This window comes from Miniopterus schreibersii (genome assembly GCF_964146895.1).
Source record: "Miniopterus schreibersii genome assembly, chromosome: 7".
Classification (NCBI taxonomy): domain Eukaryota; kingdom Metazoa; phylum Chordata; class Mammalia; order Chiroptera; family Miniopteridae; genus Miniopterus; species Miniopterus schreibersii.
The window spans coordinates 2,642,251-2,662,285 of record NC_138108.1 but is presented as its reverse complement, the minus strand read 5'-3'; the positions used below and the strand labels follow the sequence as shown (position 1 = coordinate 2,662,285).

Below are 20,035 nucleotides of genomic sequence, written 5' to 3'. Positions count from 1 at the left end.
TCCACTCCTTCTGGTGTGGCCCCCGGGTCCCAGGTTTTGCATGACGCAGCGAGCGGCCGTTTTGGTCCGCACACAGGACAGCTCCCTCTATTCAGGGGACTGTCTCTGGGTACCAGTGGACCCATGCTCTCTGAGAGGATGACCGTTCGTGTGAGATTGGTCCACAGGGAATCTCCTGTCCCCATTGCCCTCCGTGCCTGTCGTTGCAAGGGCTCCTTTCAGCCGCCCTGCTGACCCTCAGACACTTGAGAATTGACTCAGAGAACAATGCCCCAGCCTCCCCGTGCAGCCCCGGCCTTCTCTGGCCACCAGATCAGAAATCCCAGCCACCTCTGCAGCTGGTGGGGGTGGGGAAGGCGGGTCTTTATCCAGTTCAGACATCCCTGCAGCACCCAGCAAGGGCTTTAAAACAGTAGAAATCCCGGATGGTTTGTGAAATACAAGAAACGGGATTTGGGACTCCGTTTCTTTCCGTAAGTTGCTTTCCGGCCACTCCAGTCCTTCAGGAGCCCCTCCCCCGCTGTCCCCCAGGAGGGAGGCGCCTGACCCTTCCCGTAGCCTCTGCGGCTGTTGTGGGCAGTGGCTGGTACCCCTCCCAGGGTGCGGCCGGCTGGCAGGTGAACTTCCCGCGTTACCTTCAGATACTGAGGTTTTCTAATGTGTAACGACAGAAATGGTGGCCTTGGGCCTGCCTGTCCCAGGCCCGCATTTGCCCCTTTCGTATGTGAGTTAGACTCCCTTTCCCCTAACCCGCGGGGGTACATTGCTCCACCCCAGCGGATGCCGGGTCCTCGGGGAGCGCCGCACCCTGTGTGCTGCTTTTCCTGTAGCATGCGGATGGTAAAGTTTAATAATAAACCAGCCACAGTAAGAGATTACCACTGACTGGTGATAAAACAGGGCGGTTCTAACACTGTGCTGTAATAAAAGTTATGTGACTCTGGCCTCCCTCCCCTCCTCCCCACCCGATGGCGGCACAAACAGCAGGGAGACCTGGACAGAGGGATGACTCACACCCTGGGCCCAAATGAGATTTCATCAGGATCCTCAGAATGCCATGCCGTATAAAACGCATGAATTGTTTACTTCTGGAATTTTCCACATGATGCATCCTGACCATGGCTGACCACTGGTCACTGAAACCAGGGACAGCGAGGCCGTGGTTAAGGGGGGGACGACTGTCCCTCCACCTCAGGTATAAGCACAGGGGCCTGATCATTGAAGGTTCGTCCCAGATCTTGGTCCTCGCTAGTGCCAGCAAGTGGCACCCAACAAGTGGCACCGGGCGTACAGGGAGAGGTCAGAGGACAGGACGCTGGCCCATGGCCAGGCTTCCCTGTGGGGAGCCCCGCCCCCCCCCCCAAGGCTGTAGAGTGGTCATTGAAGATCTGTTCACACAGACGGAGGACATCTGCTTGGTCAGGAGAAAGGGGCTCGAATAAAGAAACTGGCAGCTTTGAGGGGGATTCAGGGCTCTTCTCTGGCTGTGGCAGGGGCGCTGGGCCTGAGCCCGTGGGCAGGGCGTGGAGTGGGGTCTGCTGGGGACACTGGTGCCCAGAGGTGCCAAGGGCTCGGTAGCCCCCTCTGGAAGTCGTGACTTGGGAAGTGCCTTGGGTCTGTCCACCTGGACCAGTGCTGGATACTTGCTGTGTGACGCCCTCATTCCTGTCCTGTGGCTCTCGGTGGACCAGAGAAATGGGACCCAGGTAGCCACTTGAAGTCACAGAGAGGCGCTGAGGTGGACGGCTTTTCCCGTGGCCTTTGCACGGGAGCAGGTGGCATCCACGTGAGCTGGCACGTGTGCATCTAGTGCCACGTGACTCCTGGGAAGGCCTCGATCCCAGGTGAAATCGGCTGAGGTAAGAAACGCCTACACCTGCGGGGAGTTTTTAGGCATTTGCTTGAACCAAGCTGCTGATGTTGCCGCGGATCAGGATCTCAGGTGCTCCGGGGAGGACAGTGCCGCGGTGTCTAGAGGCATTGGAATTGGGGGGAAGGAAGGTGGGGGTGGGGTTACGGGGAGGTCACCGGATTGTGCACCCTCAGGGCGGCTGCCACTGATTCCCAAGGTGTTAGCCCAGGTCACAGAAACAGCGGGCAGGGCTGGCTTCAGGCCGGTACGCCTTTCACTAAAGAAGTTACCCACTGGGACCCGCCCCGATAGGCACTGAGACCTAATCACCCTGGGAGGTTGCTCCATAGAACCCCGTTTTTAGTCCACAGGATCCATTTGGGGTGAGGTTTTTATGCTTCGACGTACTCGACGCCTATTGGTTATCCGTTGATAAAACGTGCAGGTAAAACTGCTATACCTGGTGCCCTCTGTTACAAAAAGTTTGTGTAGATGACCTGCCAGCTTTTCCTGCTGCCATTCACAGGAGGGGGCCAGGGTTTACGGTGACATTTGCAGGCTGATATTTGCAGAGTGACTTAATCACTGAGCGTCTCTCGAGGGGAAGCACAGGTTCCGGGAGGGTGGGCCCCCCGTGCGGCAGGTGTGCCGGGATTTCTCCCCCTGACCTTCCTGCTCAGACCAGCAGGTCCCGTCAGCTCAGTCGCCTTTGGCCTTGCACCCCAGTGCCTGAAGCACACCGCTGGACGCCTAGACCCTGGACCCCCTGCCTCCAGGGCCCTGCAGGTCCAGGGAGCTTCCTGAGAGGTTGGTCCCACCCCACCCAGCTCCAAGCTCTGCCCAGTCTGCGGTTTGAGTGTTTCCAGTGTTGGGAGACGTGGAGGTGGGAGTTGGAAGTCGCTCCCCATGTTGGAGTTGTGGTCACACCTGTGTGTGTGACGGCTTGTGCCCATTGGGGCCAACGCGAGGGGGCCTTGCTGCTGCTGAAATGAAGTTTAGCCTGGGTCTCAATGGCACCTTCCTCCAGAGTGCCTGGCAGGGTCTCAGCCTTTTCCCCTGCAGGGAATGGCTCCTGTGACAGACCCCTGGGAGGCAGGGGGCAGAGGGCGTGCCCGTCAGGGTGTGACCGAGGCCCAGTGCCTGCCCCGAAATCGTGCTCCTACTGACCTGCTATTTGAGAGACAGACGGTGGTGCCTATTTTTAGGCTGGTTTGTTGCTCTCACAATAAGGCAGTTGCACCCCCAGCAGCCACACCCATGCGAGGCCGGCCAGGCTGGGTGCCCGTGGAAGCACTTTGCCTGTGTCCATCCCTCGGTTCCAGCAGCGGCCCTGTGGAGTAGCTTATGGTCCCCGAGATCAATAGGATGGATCGGCCCTCTCTGGAGAGGTGTCTAATAGAGACGTATGGGCAGGCAGGGTTGACAGAGAGATTAAGAGCTAAGCCCAGGGCGGCCTCCTTAGTCACCGGCTCCGGGTCCTGCTGTCAGCCGGGGTCTCCCCAGCCCGCTGCCTCCCCCTCAGCCCCGTCAGGAAGGATCGGAACCATTTCCTGGATGGGGGTTCCTCCTGTCCAGAGCAGACGCAGAGCCGGGGTGTCATAGACTCTTCCGCGTGCCTGTGCGTGCATGCGTGTGTGCGTGCATGCGTGTGGGTGTGCGTGGGTCAGGTCTCGCCTGCAGAGACTTGGCCGGCAGAGCTGGGCCAGCAGGCTGGACCGTGAGCTGGCTCGGTTCTGCACCCCTGCCCGGGAGGTTGGAGCTCAGCGTCAGGTGGACACACTGCTGTCTGGACTGGACTGCACATTTAAGGACGTGTGGTGGTGTTGACACTGTAAACATGCTTCTTCTATTCATTTTCCCTGGACTAGTTTTGTCTGGTTGTAAATGTATCTAATGGCTGCGTGTGTCTGATGAAAATAATAATACAGTAAACGTGCGGTGACCGGGAGCCCCTGGCTCTCGTTCCTCGGTGGTGTTTGTGCACTGTTGACACAGGTCCCTTCTCCCTGTCACCCAAGGGTTCAATCGTGCGTCTCTTATCTCTTCCTGGGGTGGAGGGCTCCGACTTCCTGGCTCATACTTGGGGCCAGTGCGGTGGCCTCACATTTATTATCCAGGAGACACATTTTTAAAGCAAATGGCCCTGGAAAGGTAGACTCGAAGGAACTTTGACCGCCCCACCCCACACCATCCCACCCACCCTTTGGAAGGTGAAGGCAGCACCTGGCCCTTTAAGGGCATCCAGGCCCCCGCCCTTCCCTGCCAGCCGCAGGCCGGCTCTAAGGCTACATTGTATCCCAGGCAAGCCCCAGCCAGAGCACTCAGTATCCATTTGACACATTTAGGCCCAGGATTTCCTTTAAAATAAAAGTGATGACCAGGAAGCAAAATGGTTTATTTCGCACTAGGAGGGCGGGTGGCATGCGTGCCTCGGCCGTAGCAGTCACGGGACTCGGTTGTCACTCCTGCCCCCGGAGCTGCGCTTGGCCGGCAGCCTTGCCCCCTGGGGAGCCGGAGTCTTGGATTTTTGTTGCTCTTGGGTGAAGTGGTTGTGTCTTTTCTTTGCTCCTGATTTTTTTTCCTTCATCCTGGTCTTGTATTGGTTTTGAGAAGTCCAAACCAGTGGTTTTATTTCCAGAGTTCTAAATCCAGCCGCTCAAACACACTGAGTCGGGCCCAAGGGTTTGGCGTGGGTTCCCGGCTGCTATTTTAAACGTGCCAGGGCCTTCTTGGAAGTCAGTTCCTCTCGGAGAGGCTGTGAGCCTGGGACTCAGAGCAGGGGGGTAGGGCTCCTCCAAGGAAATCCCTCCCCCAAGATTTCATTCCCTGGGCTGGGCAGGGCCCAGGGAAGTGCCCCCTTTCGGAGGGACCCCGCTCTGCCGTGCGGTGTGCGGGGCCTTCCCTCCTGCCGCAGCGTGTGCGCAGGTGGATGCTGTCCATCCAGGGAGGGCGAGGCATGTGCCGGTGACGGACTTCCAGGTGGGGGTGTTCCCACATTTCCATTGCAATGAGCAAAAGTAAATCTAACGCAGCCTCACAGTCTGCTTAGGGCCTCGACTTAGAGATCATCGTCTGAGATGGGCCAGCATCCAGCTGGGGTTCCCAGGAGCCTGGGACTGGCTCGAGCCATCTCTTTCTGCTCCCTCCCTTGCCACCCAGCGATGCCAGGGCTCAAATAATCAGAAAACCACGGTCATTTGTGGGTGTGGCCATGGCAAGGTCACGTGCCCTCAAGGACAGCACAGTGGGCTTGAGGGGACGACTCAGTCACCTGTGCTGTGGGCTCACATCTGCAGAGGCCCCGAGGGGAGAGAGCTGAGGCCTCTTGCTCTGGGAACCTGTGTCCCCGTCTTGTCCTCGGTGTGGCCTCCATCACCTGCCCCTCCCCCACATCTGCCCCTCCCCCACACCGCCCTCTGTTCACCCCTGGGCTGCGGCACTGACCAAGCTTGGGGACAGTGGCTGATGACATCCAGGAAACTCTGAGGCAAGGCGTAGGTGCAAAATTGAATTTTCTAGAAACAGACGCGCCGTGTCTGCGAAACTGTTCAGAGAAACACACACCATCCAGATGGGCCAGTAGCCAGTTCTCTAGTCGCTGGATAGACGGAGGGACTGAAGCCATCCAGCTTTCTCCAGGGTTACACCACTCACCGAGTGAGCTCAGACACCAGGGACACATCCTGGTGGATATTTTCAATATCCACCCATGGGCTCCTGCAGAAGATGTCTTTTGTATCCAAAGCCAGAAAATGGGGGGACTTCCTGGCAGGTACCATGTGAAGACTGGTCCCCGAGTGCCCAGTGGCCATCAAGGGGAGGTGTAGACAGGTCTCTGGAGGCACCCCCACCCGCGCACCCCACTCCCCAGAGGTGGCCGCTGCTGTGGGGTCAGTTGGGCGTGAGTCCAGACCACTGTCTCTGCGGTTGTTTGTTTGTTTGTCTCACTGAATAATTAATTGCCTGGTGGACGGCTGTGGGCTCCTGACTGCGGGCTGTAGCCCAGCGCTTATGCTCAGTGTGTTCACTGTAATCCAGCGTGGGACTTTTCCAACCAGACCAGATTTTGTTCAGGGGTGTCCTTTGCAGGGGTGGGGCCTACACCCACGTGCACACCCAGAGGGGTGTCTGTCCCGTGTCGGTGTGAGCTGCTCGGGCTATAGGGCCAGGTGTGTGGGCAGCTTGCTGGGAACAGAGAGGAGAGGTGGTGGGAGGTGAAGTAGGCGACACCGAGGGAGCACGTGTGTGCGTAGGACTCGGGAGCACTGAGCCAGGGGACAGAAGGGACTGCCGCCCGAGGAGGTGCGTGAGGAGTGGCCCAGGTGGGTGCTCCCAGATGCCCGCTGGCATCGTCAGGCTGAGATGCCCGTGATGTTGGGACCACCCCACCCCTGTGTGGACGTGGGGCTTCAGTCCCTTCTGTGCAGCCACTGGGAATTCTCTCGTGCTGAACCCTGAGAGGTGCGGGCATGGGACCGGGGTGTGCATGTGCGTGTGCCAGGAGTGGCACTGAGGTGATGGGCGCGACCCTGACCAGTGCAGAGGGAGTTCACACGCCTGTTTTTTCCCCCCAGCTTTTAATCCGTTGCTCATGACTGAATGTCAGTGACAGCAGGGACCCAGGAGTCACAGGTGTGGCGTGCCCGGTGACAGTGAGGCAGGCCCCTCGGCCTTTGCGCTCTGCAGCCTGTGTCGAGGTCCCCTGGGTGGGAGGCCAGCACCCGCCCCAGGAGAGCGGGGCTGGGTCCGTGTTTGCCGGTCGGCTCGGCAGCCCTGCCGCGGGACCGTGATTAGATTTGCTGGGCATTACGGCTAATGGGCACTGTTCTGGTCGCGCAAGGCGGCCGCGGAGCTGCGGGCCCGGGAAGCGCCGCCTGCGTCCTGGGCATGGGCTGCAGGCTTGTTTGTGGAAAAAGAGATCATTCTGGCTGCCTCTCGAGGAGAGCCCTGCCCCACCCTCCAGAGAGAAACAGCCCACCGTTTTTCTGCTGACTTGCTGATGTCTACCTGGGGGGGGGGCAGTTTTAGCTCAAGGTCATATGAGGGACCCAGGGCCTCTGAAACCTCCCTCAGTTGGGAGAAGCTGGGACCGCCCTGGGCACCGGCAGCTTCCGGTCTGCAAGAAAGGGTGTTTGTACAGAAGAGAGGACTCGAGGACCTAAGAGCCAGGAGGGACCAGGTTTTACAGATGAAAGGACGGGGCCCAGACAGCCCAGGGGTGTAGAGCGGGGGCCTGAGGCAGGCAGCCCCACCTCCAGCCGGGGAGTGCAGGTCCCTCCCGTTTCATGCCCTTAATCCTCATGAAGCACCTTCCGGAGAGGTTGACAGTTGGTGGCACCCACCCGGTGCCTCCCAGATGGAGTGGTGGCCGGCGATGGGGACAGGCAGAGCGCACTCTCGGCCTTCTGCCCCCGCTGTGGGCAAGAGTGACCCTGGGCTCCGAGGCCCACGCTGTCTCCACCCCCCCGCCAGCCTCTCTGTGGGTCATTTTGGTGACATTCGGGGAGTGAGAGGGCGTTAATCCTGACGGCCTGTTCTGTCGTCGTCTTCTGGACTCACGTCCTCCCCGTCTCTCATTAGAAACATTAATTGCCCATGAATTAAAAAGTATTGCTGAGCGTTTGCGATTCTTGATGGAACGAATGCGTCGGGTTCGGTCACATCGGTCACAGGACTGACGGGAAGCTGGCCTGTGGGCTGTGAACATCCCGGCCTCTCTCCCGTTTCCATCGGCGTTTGTTTGAACCGGGAGAATTATTCCCGCGTTGTGCCAACTCTCGCAAATAAGGCGGCTGCTGCTCCCCGCCAGCGTCTACGCCACCCGGCACAAACGACCTTTTACCTTGGTGTGTCCCCCCGGACTCCAGAGAGGAAGACCGTGGTCCACTCTCCCACCTCTGGTGGCCGGAGTTGAACCCGCCGAGGGGTTTTCTCCGGCGGTGTCCAGCTCATGCCTCTCCCTAGCGTGTCCTTTGCAGTTTCATCTCAGCTGTTACGATGACTTAAGAGCCCCCCAGCCCTGTGCCAAAGCCCAGTGTCGGTGTCGGGGGGCATCTCTCCGTGTCTGAAGGGGAGGAACGTTTCGTCTCCCCCCTTCCTGTCGGTTCCTCTGCCCTCTGCCTTCCTGACCCTCAGACTCGAACCCTCTAAGACCCCTCCCCCCGGGCAGCGTGGGCGGGAGAGTCCTGGAGCCCGGGTGCGGGACGCGCTGGCGGAGGGAGATGTGGGGAAGGGGCTCCGCTGTCCCCTGAGGAGTTAGAAGCTTGCAGATGCCCAGAGCTCCTCTGCGCCGGGACATCTCCCCCGGGGGCTCCTTCAGGGACCAGAGAGAGGATCCCCGTGGACACCGGTTGTGCTTGAAGGATTCGGAGCCCCATCGGCCTCAGGAAAGATGCGTGGGGTTTTCAGCCGTGGCGTTTGGGGGCGTCTTGGTGGCCTGGTGCCCGTCACCCGTGCTCGGGGGCCTTCTGAACGGGGGAGGGAGTGTTCTAAGGGAATGTGGGGGTGGACGCCGCCTAGTTCCTGGATCTCTGAGGCCTTTGAAAAGCAGCCTGACCTGCGGGGAAGCCTAAACCGAATCGGGTGTCCCAGGGCTCTGTGCTTGATTCCGTTTTTATTATAGAGACTCGAGGATTTTCAGGTCAGAAATGAAATCATGCTGCGGAAGACGGTGCCAGCGGGCATCTGCTGGGCCCTGCATCTGCCAGTCGTCACGAATTGTGTACCGACCCGTGTGCGTGCAGCTCTTTCCGGCTGCCTCCAAACGGACCTGATTTAATCAGCGACGCGCTTCCTTCCTGGCTCAGCCGCCCGCCCCGGTGGGGCCGTGGCCCGGCCCGCGTGGACGCCGCGGTCTCCCCCATCGTGGTTCTCACTTATATTTTGGGATCCTGAGTGCTTTAAACTAAAAATAAATGTTCACTCCTTCACTTTTCTGTTGCTAAAACGAATTTTTAACAAGTCCTTGTGATATTTAGGTTTCAAATAAGCATCTCAGTCCTGAGATTGTACGTTGTTTTTAAATCGCACCTCCAATTTCAGGTTCCCTTTCTGACCCTCCTGTGTAATTTCCCGGGGTTGGTCTGCACCCTGTATTTGTGGTCGCCGGAGCCCCGGGGGACGGAGCGGGAGGGGAGGCGGTGAAGTCACTGCAGCTGTGGCCACGCGCTGGGCCCGTCGGTAATTCGGGAGGAGAAATGAGTGCAGGGCTTCGCTGGGGCAGGGCCGTTCCTGGTATTTAGGAATTAGGTGATTACCCCGGGGTCCCCGGTGGGTACGAGGAGCTTATTAAGCAGTTGGGGTTTGGGGACATGTCCCCCCTCCCCCAGGCCGCCTTGTGCTTCTGTTCTTTGGCCCACAGAGGTTTTTCCAGCAGGAGTGCATGCCTTTCAGATTGGGGCGCATGGTTTTGTGCAGTCCAAGGAGGGCCTGGCATCTCCTGGTTACATTTGCGGTTCTGCCTCTGGACATTTTGGAAAACAGACCAAGAGCCGAGTCCCTCAATTAGTGTCATTAGCAAGCAGAGAGCGAAGGGAATTTGTAGTCGGGATGGATTTTAGGAAAGTCCGTCTCTGGGTGTGAACGTGAAGGTAAACACGGGCTGCCTTTGGTCGGTCGTCTTTTCCTCGCTTTGCTCAGCCCTCGCCGCCCCAGGTGGTCTGAGGTCGGCCCTCTCCTCAGTCAGTGTCGGCCTGTGGTCACACTCCGGGGGGTCCAGAGTCCTGTCCTTGTCGTCGAGAGGTGGCCCTGGAAGGGGAGGTTCGGAACGAGCAGCTCGTGTGTCGAGAGACGAGGTTTCCTCTGAAATCGGCCATGAATCCCGTCTCTGTGTCGTTGGAAAGACCAGGAGGGGCTTGGGGACGTCTGGGGGCCAGCACTGAAGCTGCTTTCCTGAGACCCCTCGAGGATTCCAGGCTGTGTGTCCTCCAGAGGGTCCCGTCCGTTTCAGAGCCAAGCCGGGTGCAGGTGACCTGCTGGGATTGAGGGGCGCGGGGCCCACCAGGGTCAGGGCCAGCAGGGCGGCGCAGCTTCCGAGCCCAGGCTCCTGTCGCTGACGTGCGGGTGGTGCGTGGATGGCGGCTCTCGGCCGCATTTCCGAGAAGCCGGAGCCCGTCTCCGGGGAGGCTGCATTACCCACGCCCTGCCATCAGCAGCCCAGCTTGGTGGCTCGCCCTGGTCCCCAGCAGGAGGCAGATTGCAGGGGTGCCTGGGCCTCCACACCTGTCTGAGGCTGGAAAAGAGGTGGAATGGGGGGGACGGGGGCTACCTGGAGGCGGGGGAGGCCTCTCCGGTGCTGCTTGTCCCCCCTGCTTCAGAGCCAGCATTCAGATTCCCTTAAAAAGTCCAAGGTCAAGCCCAGCTGGTGTGGCTCAGTGGTTGAGTGTGGACCCAGGAACCAAGAGGTCACTGGTTCGATTCCCGGTCAGGGCACATGCCCGGGTCTCGGGCTCGATCCCCAGTAGGGGGTGTGCAGGGGGCAGCCGATCGATGTGTCTGTCTCCCCCTCTTCCTTCTTCTTTGTCTAAAATCAACATAAAGCATTTTAAGAAAAAGTCCAAAGTCAAGCCCACCACTCGGACGTAAGAGCAGGAGTTTACGGGGTGCTGGGTAGTGTGGCCACAGCGCCTGGCCCTGCTCAGGTGAGCCGTGCGCCGGGCGGAGCCCGAGCCCTGGCCGGTGGCGCCGAGCAGGCACCCATGTCCACTGGGCCGCCGTCACCCTCGTCACTCTCGCCCTCTCCTCCTCGCCGGGCAGCACGGGAACTGGTTACACCCCGGCGCCGGTCCCCAGCGGCTGTTTCCTAGGTGGCGTGTGTGTAAACGTGGTCACTGCTTGGCGATCCGTTGCCCAGGACCGAGGCAGGGACAGAATGCTGTGTTGTAAATACAGTGACGTCTCAGTGACCTCTCCGGCTTGGGACGGCCGAGGCTGGCGGACTTCACGCCGGGCACCCCAGGGTGAGTGGGGGAGGCAGCGCCCATGTACTTTTATTTTATTAGATAGTTGGAAAGACTATTGAAATGAAAGTTGATTATTGAAAAATTCAGCTAAGCAAGAGCCGACAGACAAACACTGCTACGGACGCCGTGAAGGGACGGCCCGGATCCGGGGAATTTCACGTCCTCTGCTGCTCAGCAGCAGTTGTGGGCACCCAGGCTCCTCACCCTCCGCTCATGTCCGCTGGCAGCTTCTTGGCTCAGCCGCAGGACCGCGTGTGCTGGTCACAGGGCGTTTCACACGTGGGGACTTTATCTGTCTTAGGGCGGGGTTAGGTTAGGAAGGATTTCTGTAGCATCCACGTGCAGTTATTTAAACTCTTTTAAGGACCAAAATACTACTACTAATAATAATAATACACCACGAGTATGCGTTGTGGCCTGTACCAGTGTGGTAGGTTTTCCTAAACTTCAGATGTTTTGGTCATCAACTCGGAATAACGAGAGCTAAGGATCCCTGTGGAATATATCCCTCCCCGCTCCCGTCCCCAGGGCTCAGTGACTTTGGTTTTCTGCCTCTCTGAGTGCCCACCCCTGTGTCCCAGCCCCATCCCTGTGGATCTTTTTTGACCGTTGCTGCAGGGTCCAGTTTTTCCTCTGACCGTCTTCAGATTTCTGGTCCGAAGAAGCTCCTAGTTGAGGTCTTCATTCCTGAAAAAAGTTTCTTAGTAGGTCCTGCCTCCTGCTTGTGAGCTTCCTTGAGAATTTCTTTTTAATATTATGATTTCGATTTGAATAATGAAATGTAATTGGAAGTGGTGCCGTGTTAACGGTAAGAGACGGTTAAGTGTCTTCTCCTAGGCTCTCAGGATCACCCAGGGCTCCGGGCGGCCTGGGCCTCGCTGGCCCGCAGTGAACACAGCTAAGGAGCTGCGGGCAGTCGCTGTGTCTACTATTAAGATCGAATCCAGCGGCATTTAAGCGAGTGCCTGGGAGAGCATCTTCGCACTATTCTGCTCACCTCAGTGGGGAGAGAGGGGACCCTCGATTGCCACTTTCACAAACATCTTGCCTTCTGAGCTGCAGGTGCTCCTCTGCCCACTGCTCTCCAGCTGGCCAGGCGCCTGGCTCCCCGAGAGCCCAGCGTGGGTCTCTGAGCACTAATCTCCCCTCTCCTTCAGCTAATGCTGCGGGTTCTCGGGAGTCTTGTATCTTCCCCAGCTGCTGGGGCCTCCTGTCCCCTCCTGGCCCAGCGGCCAGCTTCCTCCCCCGATGGGCCCCTTTCCACCCGAGCGCCGGCCAGCCTCCCTCCGTCTTCGCAGGTCCAGGAGTCGGCTCTGTGGCGTGGCCGCCCACCTGTTTCCGTGTCCCCGTGGACCGCGTTGGCCTTGCTTCCTCCGAGCGCGTTTCCTGTCCTTCCTTGCCGGACCCCACGGGCTGCCGGCCCTGCCGTTGGCCTCTGTGTCCATTTCACTCGAATCTCATGGGTCCCTTTGAAACCCCCGGCGTTTCTCGACTCTTAGGCATTTTGGGAGCCACTTTCCTTCCTTGTGGATGTAACATAGGGCGATGAGATTTCTGAATTCGTGGAAAATACGTGGAGAGTGAACCCCGTTGGAAGCAGAGGTGTTTGCTGTCAGCGCAGTGGGGCCAGAGAGGCTGCCACTCTGTGTTCATAGCACACGGTGTGGGCGTGTCGTGGGGTCTCAGCGACGAGAAGTGGCCCGTGTGGGGTGTGGGAGGTCAAGTCGTTGCCGTCATCTGTGTTGAGCGGGCCCCGGGCAGGATGGGGCCAGTGGGGCTGGGCAGGAGCCGGGAGATGAGGGGAGTGGATGTCTCAGTCCCTTGAGTCATGGGCAGGGTGGGCCTTAGGTTTAGGGGCAGAGCCCAGGCTTAGAATTGGAACTGGGTGTGGGCTCAGGGGGTCACAGTTTCTCTGGGTTGGGGGTGCCCTCGGGGCTCGGTCTGCACAGTGGGAGGGGTCAGGCCTGGCGCATCAGGGCGTTTTGCCTTGCCTTCAGCCGTGTGTCTCACTCTGTGTCCCCTCCTGTTTTACAGATGCCTTTGTGAACAGCCAGGAATGGACGTTAAGTCGGTCGGTCCCAGAGCTCAAAGTGGTGAGTGCTTCCCTGCCTTAGCGGTTATCTGTGCTCACCTGTGGGAAGGGGGCTCTGTGAGCACACCCAGGCCTGCACCCCGAGGGCTCTGTGCGTCCCTGGGACCCAGAGGAGGAGATGGCCTCTGGGCGTGTCCCTGGGTGTGTAGCTGGCGGTTTGGGGCTGGAGCCCTGAGTGTGCCTGTGAGGCCGAGATGGACGGCCAGCGAGAGCGGCCCTGCGTGCACAGGGCGGGTCCATCCATCGTCTGCTCTTGTTTGTGTGTCTCTGTCTCTCTGTCTTTGTCTTCCTGCCTGTCTGTCTCTCTCTCGGCTTTATTTATTCTCTGCCGGATGCAGAGGAAAGTTTCTATAACGATTCATCAAGCTTTGGAATTCATCATTAAAACAATGTGACTGTTCCTGCATTACAAAGTGGTGGCATCAAATTAGAAGAATTTTGTTTTTATTACAAACTTCATTCTTTCAGTGAGATTATTTAAAGCTTAAAATTGGCTTATGAGAAATGACCTGGGTCTCTGCAGCCACATCTTTGAGCCCCAGCCCCCTGCATGGCATATGTATATGTGTGTGCTTGTGTGTATCTATGTATGTGTATATATGTACACCGTGTGTATACATGCATGTGTGTATCGGTGTACATGTGTGCACACACATCTGTATGTGTATATGTATGTACACGTACTGTGCATGTTCATGTGTATCTGTAAGTAGATATGTGTGTAGTGTGTGTGCATGTGTATTCATGTGCATGTGTGCATATGTGTATCTGTATATGTACTGTGTGTATATGTTTCTACATACGTGTGCATGCATGTATCCATGTATGTATGCACATGTGTATCTGTGTGTGTGTGTGTAGATGTCTGTGTAGACATCCGTGCGTGTGTATATATATTTAACCCTCTGCAGCGATGGGCTCTGACAGTAAAAGGACAGCAGACGCTCTTTCCATTCAGCCCACACTGAGGAGGCTCGGCTCCGACTGGGCCCGCTCAGTCCTCCCAGGTCCCCATCTGTTAGTAGCTCCAGCCTGTCTGCCCAGTGACCCCGGTGACCCCCAGAGGCCCTCGCACACCTTCCCTTGTTTGGACATGGGGTGGGAGTGGGACCCTTAGGCTTCTCAGTTCCGAGATGATGCAATGAGGACTGCCCAGAGTTTGAAGAGAGCGTATGTCACCCGACTTGTCATCAGGAGAACAAGGACATGTGGGGAGGCACCCTGGTCACTGAGCCCTGCTGTCCCCACTGCCATGGCTGGTGGTGTCACCGGGCACTTGCCAGTGGGCGTCTTCCCTTGTGGGAGACGGGCCCGTGAGTCCCGTCCCGTTTCGGAAGCTGGGTTCCACAGAAACAGCCTGGGTCAGCCACCCCCTCCTGCCCGTGTGTTCTGTGACCACTGCACCTGCCCGACCAGGAAACACCTGCCAGACGAATGCCACACAGGTGGCAGTGTGGTCACCAGGAGCTTTTCAGAAAGACTGGCCAGTTTCACATACGCCCCCGTGAGGCCTGAGAGCTGCCAGGGTCCTGCATTGGAGTAAAACGCGGGACGGAGTCTCGATGACACGTGACTGCGCTTATAAAGCCCCTGCTCCGTGGGGCATCTTGAATCTTCATTTAATCCTGACGGCCCCATTCCACAAAAGGGGGAAGTGAGGCTGGGAGGCGTTAGAACTTGCCCGAGGAGACAGTTCATAAGGCCGGGGCTGGGGGGTGAGCTGGGAGCTGGAGCTTGTCTGTCAGCCTGGCCAGGAGAACGTCCTGCCCCGAGGACACCTCCGTCTCCACCGTCCAGCACGGTGGCCCCTGGCCCCAGGTGACTGCGGAGCACTTCAGGCGTGGCTGGTGCAACTGAGGGGCTGAATTTTTAATGTTTATTTAATTTAAAAAATATGTTTTTATCGATTTTAGAGACAGAGGAAGGGAGATAGAAACATCGATGAGAATCATTGATCGGCTGCCTCCTGCACGCCCCTACTGGGGATCGAGCCTGTAACCTGGGCATGTGTCCTGACCAAGAATTGAACTAGCGACCTCTTGGTGCACAGGACGGTGCTCAGCCAACTGAGCCACATCGGCCAGGGCTTAAAATTGTATTTGTTTAATTTGAATTGGAATAGCCCCCTGAGGCCAGTGGCCACCTGGTGACAGTGTTACGGACTGACCGTGCGCACCGAGCATTGAACCCCCTAACGTAGGCCGGTTCTGATAGTTAAAAGATGTTGAAAGTTCTGCCAGAGCCCAGATGCCCAGAGCAGCCCGTAGCGAGGTTGCTTGCGACCAGAGACGTGTTTTCCGCCAGTATTTGAGCAGCCAGTGTGCAGTTGTCTGAAATAAATGGCCGGCGGTGCATTAAGGGGCAGCGTGGGCTCCAGAAGTCCCCCAGAAATAACTCCCTGCAGGTTGGCTGGACTCCACCGTGGGTGGGGAAATGTGAGTGACCCGCAGGTCCCCAGGAGGAAGTTCTCCTGCCCCTGAGCTGTGTGGCCGCCCTGCCCCGCCGGCGCCCCCTGGTGGAGGCAGCAGCCAGCTCGGCCTCCTTGGCCCGTCCGTCTGCGCTGAGGCGTTTCGAGTCCACAGAAAGTGCCCTTCTGTTGGGGGGCGGCCTCTGTGTGTCCACAGGGCTGCCATTGTCTCCTGCCCTCCTCCAGCACCCCGAGACAGGTGGCCTTAGGGCAGCGCCTTCGGGGCCCCTGACTCTGTTTCACAAACACAATTAAGCGACACAATAGGGAGCCTCAGGCCGACCTCTTGGATCCTGTTGGAGAAAACACCCCAGTGTTTGCTTTCTTTACGAGAGCAGTGGTGCCATGCCTTGTGTGTCCCGAAGTCGTGTTAGGGTTAGATGATCCGTGACCGCTGCTTTTGGTGCCACCGTGGATCCGAGCTCCGGTCCCTGTGCCAGGTGCACGCTTGCTGCTTGTGTCTGGCAGGAAGCGTGAGGACACTGTGGCAGTCCCGCCTGGAGAGCGGTATGTTCCGTGGCCACCTGTCGGCCCGATTTCTGTGTTTCCGGTTGAATTCCCACCTGGGATTTTTACTAACAGCCTTGATTTCCCTTTTAGCAAACCACGCGTTCAGCAGGTGAGGGGTGGAATCTGGGACGTAGGGAGATCTGGGGAGAGCCCGCGCGCCCTTTCCTCTCTGGAGGGGGCAGCTGGAGGCTTGTGGCACCCGCCCGAGGACGAGGGACCCGTAGGATGAGGGGCCGGTGGTGGTGACCTTGGCCACCTGGCCTTGACGGGACCCTGGCCCGCGCTGCAGACCCGGCCGCACCCACTGCCTTCTCCGTCTGTACAGCAGCAGCCACGGGGCCCGCAGAGCTTTGCAGTGAACGCTTTTCCGTTTGTTCCTTTGTCCGTCTGCACAGTTGGTTCCGCCTGTGGTTCAGGTCAGGACGATGGCCGCGTGCGCGAGTGTAAGGAGGTCTGTGACGGGGCCATTCAGACCGCTGAGACCCTCCCGCGCGCCCCCAGGACTGCCCGGCTGGCTTCTGAGACGGGTGGGGAACCTTTTTTCAGCCATTTGGGTATTTATATCATTCTCAGGCCATACAAAATTATCAACTTAAAAATTAGCCTGCCCTGAAATCAGTAAAGATATATTTTTTAAAAAAAGCCTGCTCTATTTGGTGAAACATTTAATGAACTCACCCCTAATGTGACGGCTGGAGCTGCTTCTCTTCGGTGAGGCCTCGGCAGGGCCCGGCCAAAGGATTCTTTGGGCCATGCGTGGCCTGTGGCCGGACGTGCCCCACCCGTCCTGAGTGGTCAGCCGGTCCTTTCCACGCCGTGGCTCGTAGGGAGGAAGGCAGAGTGGTTGCCGCTCACGGGAGACACGGGCTGCCCAGAGATCGATTCCGAGTGTTCTCCTCGGGAGAGAGGAACTCTAATCTTAATTAAAAATTTAATTCTGTGGCACGCTGTTTTGGATTTTCTCAGCGTGAAGCTGACAAACAGCAGGTGCCCTGGAGCGAAGAATAATTAATAGGTAGAACCTCTCGGATTATCAAGGCCGCAGGTAAAGGGAGACCTGCGTCAAAGCGGGAGGGGAGACGGCTTCATTTAGGATCTGCCTGCGGAGCCTGGTCCAGCCGCGGCCGTTTATACTCGCTGGCGCCGGGTCACTCATTCAGCCAGTGTCCTGGGAGCTTGCCTTGGGCTGGGTGCAGTGCCGGGGCACAGAGAACCCAGGAACAAAGGGGACGCGGCCCCCGCCCTCAGGGACTTGTCAGCCCTAGAGGGTCGGACCCGTACTGATGCTGGTGAAAAGGAAAATCCCAAGAGGCACGAGAGGAGGGCACCAAGGAGCATGGAGCCGCCGCGCTCCCCCGAGGCTGTGGCGTCAGGAAGGCTTCCCGAGGAGGGGGCGTCTGGGCTGCTTGCGGACCCACGAGCAGGAGGGGTATTTCGGGCAGTGGTCGATGTGGGAAGGCCTAGTGTTTGGAGACGGCAGGGCCTGTTAGGGTGCCGTGTGGGGGCTGGGAGGGTGGGAGGCTGGAGGGCAGGCAGGGCACAGGATACAGGAAGGCCAGGTTCAACTGGCAGCTTCATGCCGGTGTCTTCTCTCCCGTTCTTCTAGTTACTGGCTTCATCATCGGCTTAGCCAAGCAACCAGTCTCTCTTCCTTCCATCTGACCCACCTTCCCTCCCTCCCTCCATCTGTCCCTCCCTCCCTCCTTCCCTCTGTCCCTCCCTTCCTCCCTCCCTCCATCTGTCCCTCCCTCCCTCCCTCCCATATTTACCAGGCACTTTGTTGGGCAGAAACTCTTCAGTGCAGGGATTCAGAGTGGTGACCTCTCCGGCATCCAGAGGCATAGTTCTCAGTCTTCGGGGAGCTCAGTGCAGTGGGGGACCTGGCCAGGAATGTCCTCAGCAGTCACAGTGTGCAGAGGGGAGCAGGAGGACCATCCCAAACTGAGGTTGGGTGAAGCAGGGTGGGGTGCCACACGAACGGACGGTGGGACAGTGTCAGTGTGGGGGGTCACAGACCTGCCGCTGGCAGTGTGTCTGCAGACAGTGGGCCCCGGCACTCGGTTGGAGACCATGTGTTGTCCCTGGAGTGCCTGGGCTCCAGATGGGGCGCAGGTAACTGCACCTTCCTCCTGACGGGATGCACCAGAATGCCCCATCCCGTGTTCTCTGTACGCCTCCGTGGCCCATGTCGCACATCGTATGTACCTCGCTCGGGCCGTGGAGGGTTAACGCCACACAACCCCCTGACTCACACCCTGCAAGGGTGAGAGGGGGATGGTAACTCAGGAGCCTCAACCCCCCCCCCCCAGCAGGAGGACACCCTGAGCCCATCTCTGACCTTCTGGCCAGTGCCTGGCTGTGATTACGCGTAGACTCCCCACACGTTTTACCTCCCTCCATGCGCAGGTGGCCGAATAGACTGATGTCCCGGTCCTTAACAGTCGTCCGTTCCTTTGTTGCAGGGCATCGTGGGCAACTTGGCCAGCGGCAAGTCGGCTCTGGTGCACCGCTACCTGACCGGCACCTACGTCCAGGAGGAGTCCCCCGAAGGTACGCTGCAGGCCCGGCCTAGGAGAGCTTAGTGTTTTAAATGTTTCTGTAGTGAATCCTAAATCGTTACATTGATGTATCACATGTCAAGACAGTAACAGAGCACCAAGCAGTAGAAATCCTTGGAGACATTGTTTCTTCTGTAGTATGTGTAGCTGACCGATGATAGTCTCTGTGGCATTCGGAGCAAGGGTAGAACCATGAAATCAATCCTCTTGAATTTATTTCTTCCCTGATAGTTCTGTCCTTTCAATCGTCAATCTGGTCTTACTCACTTAAATACTGCTCTGCCATTTCTCCAACCTAGATGTTGAGTTTAACATTTTATTTTAAAATGTTTTTATTGATGCAACCCGGGCATGTGCCCTGACCAGGAATCGAACTGTGACCTCCTGGTTCATAGGTCGACGCTCAGCCACTGAGCCGTGTGGGCCAGGCTGAATATTGAGTTTATACATACTTCGTATGTCCTGTGACGTAGTCGTAGATATGAGCCATTCAGATGACCCACCAGCACATGCTGGAGTATGTTTCCCCCTTTATACTGTGTGATAAACATTTAATGATCGTTTTGCATGCGAATAAGACATTTGGCTTGCCGTGAGGCTTTTCCTGCTTCAGTTAACGTGTCCATATTTTATTTCCTGCCTTAAACAAGGGTATGGCAGTAACGATAGGAACCCATGCAGCCCCTGTGCCCCTAATCCAGGTGTAGCGCACAGGCAGATTTTCTAAATTATATTTTCTCTCCGTGTAACCTTGTAAAATCCAACTCTGAGACACTGAATTTCTGGTTCCTTCTTTTTCTTACTGGCTGTTCCATTCTTTGCAGATATGGATGCAGGTAACTATGCCCTTTCTTCATGGTAGCGCTTGTCTTGTTTGGAGAGAGGAGAGGCGGCTCTGTACTGTAGTGTTCCCTCCCCTCCTTGTCCTGTGCTCCATCCCGTTGCTTTCGTTTTGCCTTTTCTTTAAGTTAAACATCTCACCCTGTTTCGTCCCTTAGACGTGTCTTTAGCAGTAGTCTAGCTTCCCATGTTTCCTGTAACATGTGTTTGGTGTTTAACTCCTGTCCCGGGGACTGTGGAACCGTTGAGAGGAGTGTGGAGGGGCGGATTCTGTGGCCAAATCTGCTCGGGGCTCTACCGTTAATTTGCGGACTTTTGCAAACATGCCAAAGCCGCGCGGTGGTCCCATCAGGAGAGGCCGGCTTTTTGCATGAACCAGGCTGGAGGGATGGTTTAGGATGATTTAGGAAGCTCGGAGATTTACTCGGAGGCCCGAAGGTGGGAGTCGGTGCTTGAACTCGCGGCCCGGCTGGAGAGTGCATCGGGGGCTGCGGTGTGGCCTGGCCGGGCGAGGGGGGGGGGGGGGGCGAGAGCTTCCCCCGGGGTCTGCGCCTGCGTTTGTTCCTCTGTGTCCGGGCCTGGCTTTGATTTTCCTGGAGTGAGGTTTTCTGCTGTTGCTCAGGGGTGGCTACTGTATGGGCTGATGCCACCAGCTGCTGAGCATCCGGGTAACCCGAGTGCAGGTGAAGTGACCACCTGGTCTAGGAAAGCTGCCTGCACCCCCCCCCCCCGGGACGCCCCAGCTTCTCTCACCTG

General features: G+C 57.8%; 1 protein-coding gene across 8 annotated transcripts in view; it reads left to right on the top strand.

Annotated features, from left to right (window-relative positions):
* AGAP1 (ArfGAP with GTPase domain, ankyrin repeat and PH domain 1) overlaps window positions 1-20,035 on the top strand; it is a 340,037-nt gene that overhangs the window by 96,830 nt on the left and 223,172 nt on the right. For all 8 annotated transcript variants that reach the window (XM_081141778.1, XM_081141777.1, XM_081141775.1 and 5 more), the window contains exons 2-3: window positions 12,847-12,905; window positions 18,344-18,431. In XM_081141778.1, the coding sequence (XP_080997904.1) occupies window positions 12,847-12,905; window positions 18,344-18,431 (147 nt within the window). The remainder of the gene's footprint in view (window positions 1-12,846; window positions 12,906-18,343; window positions 18,432-20,035) is intronic.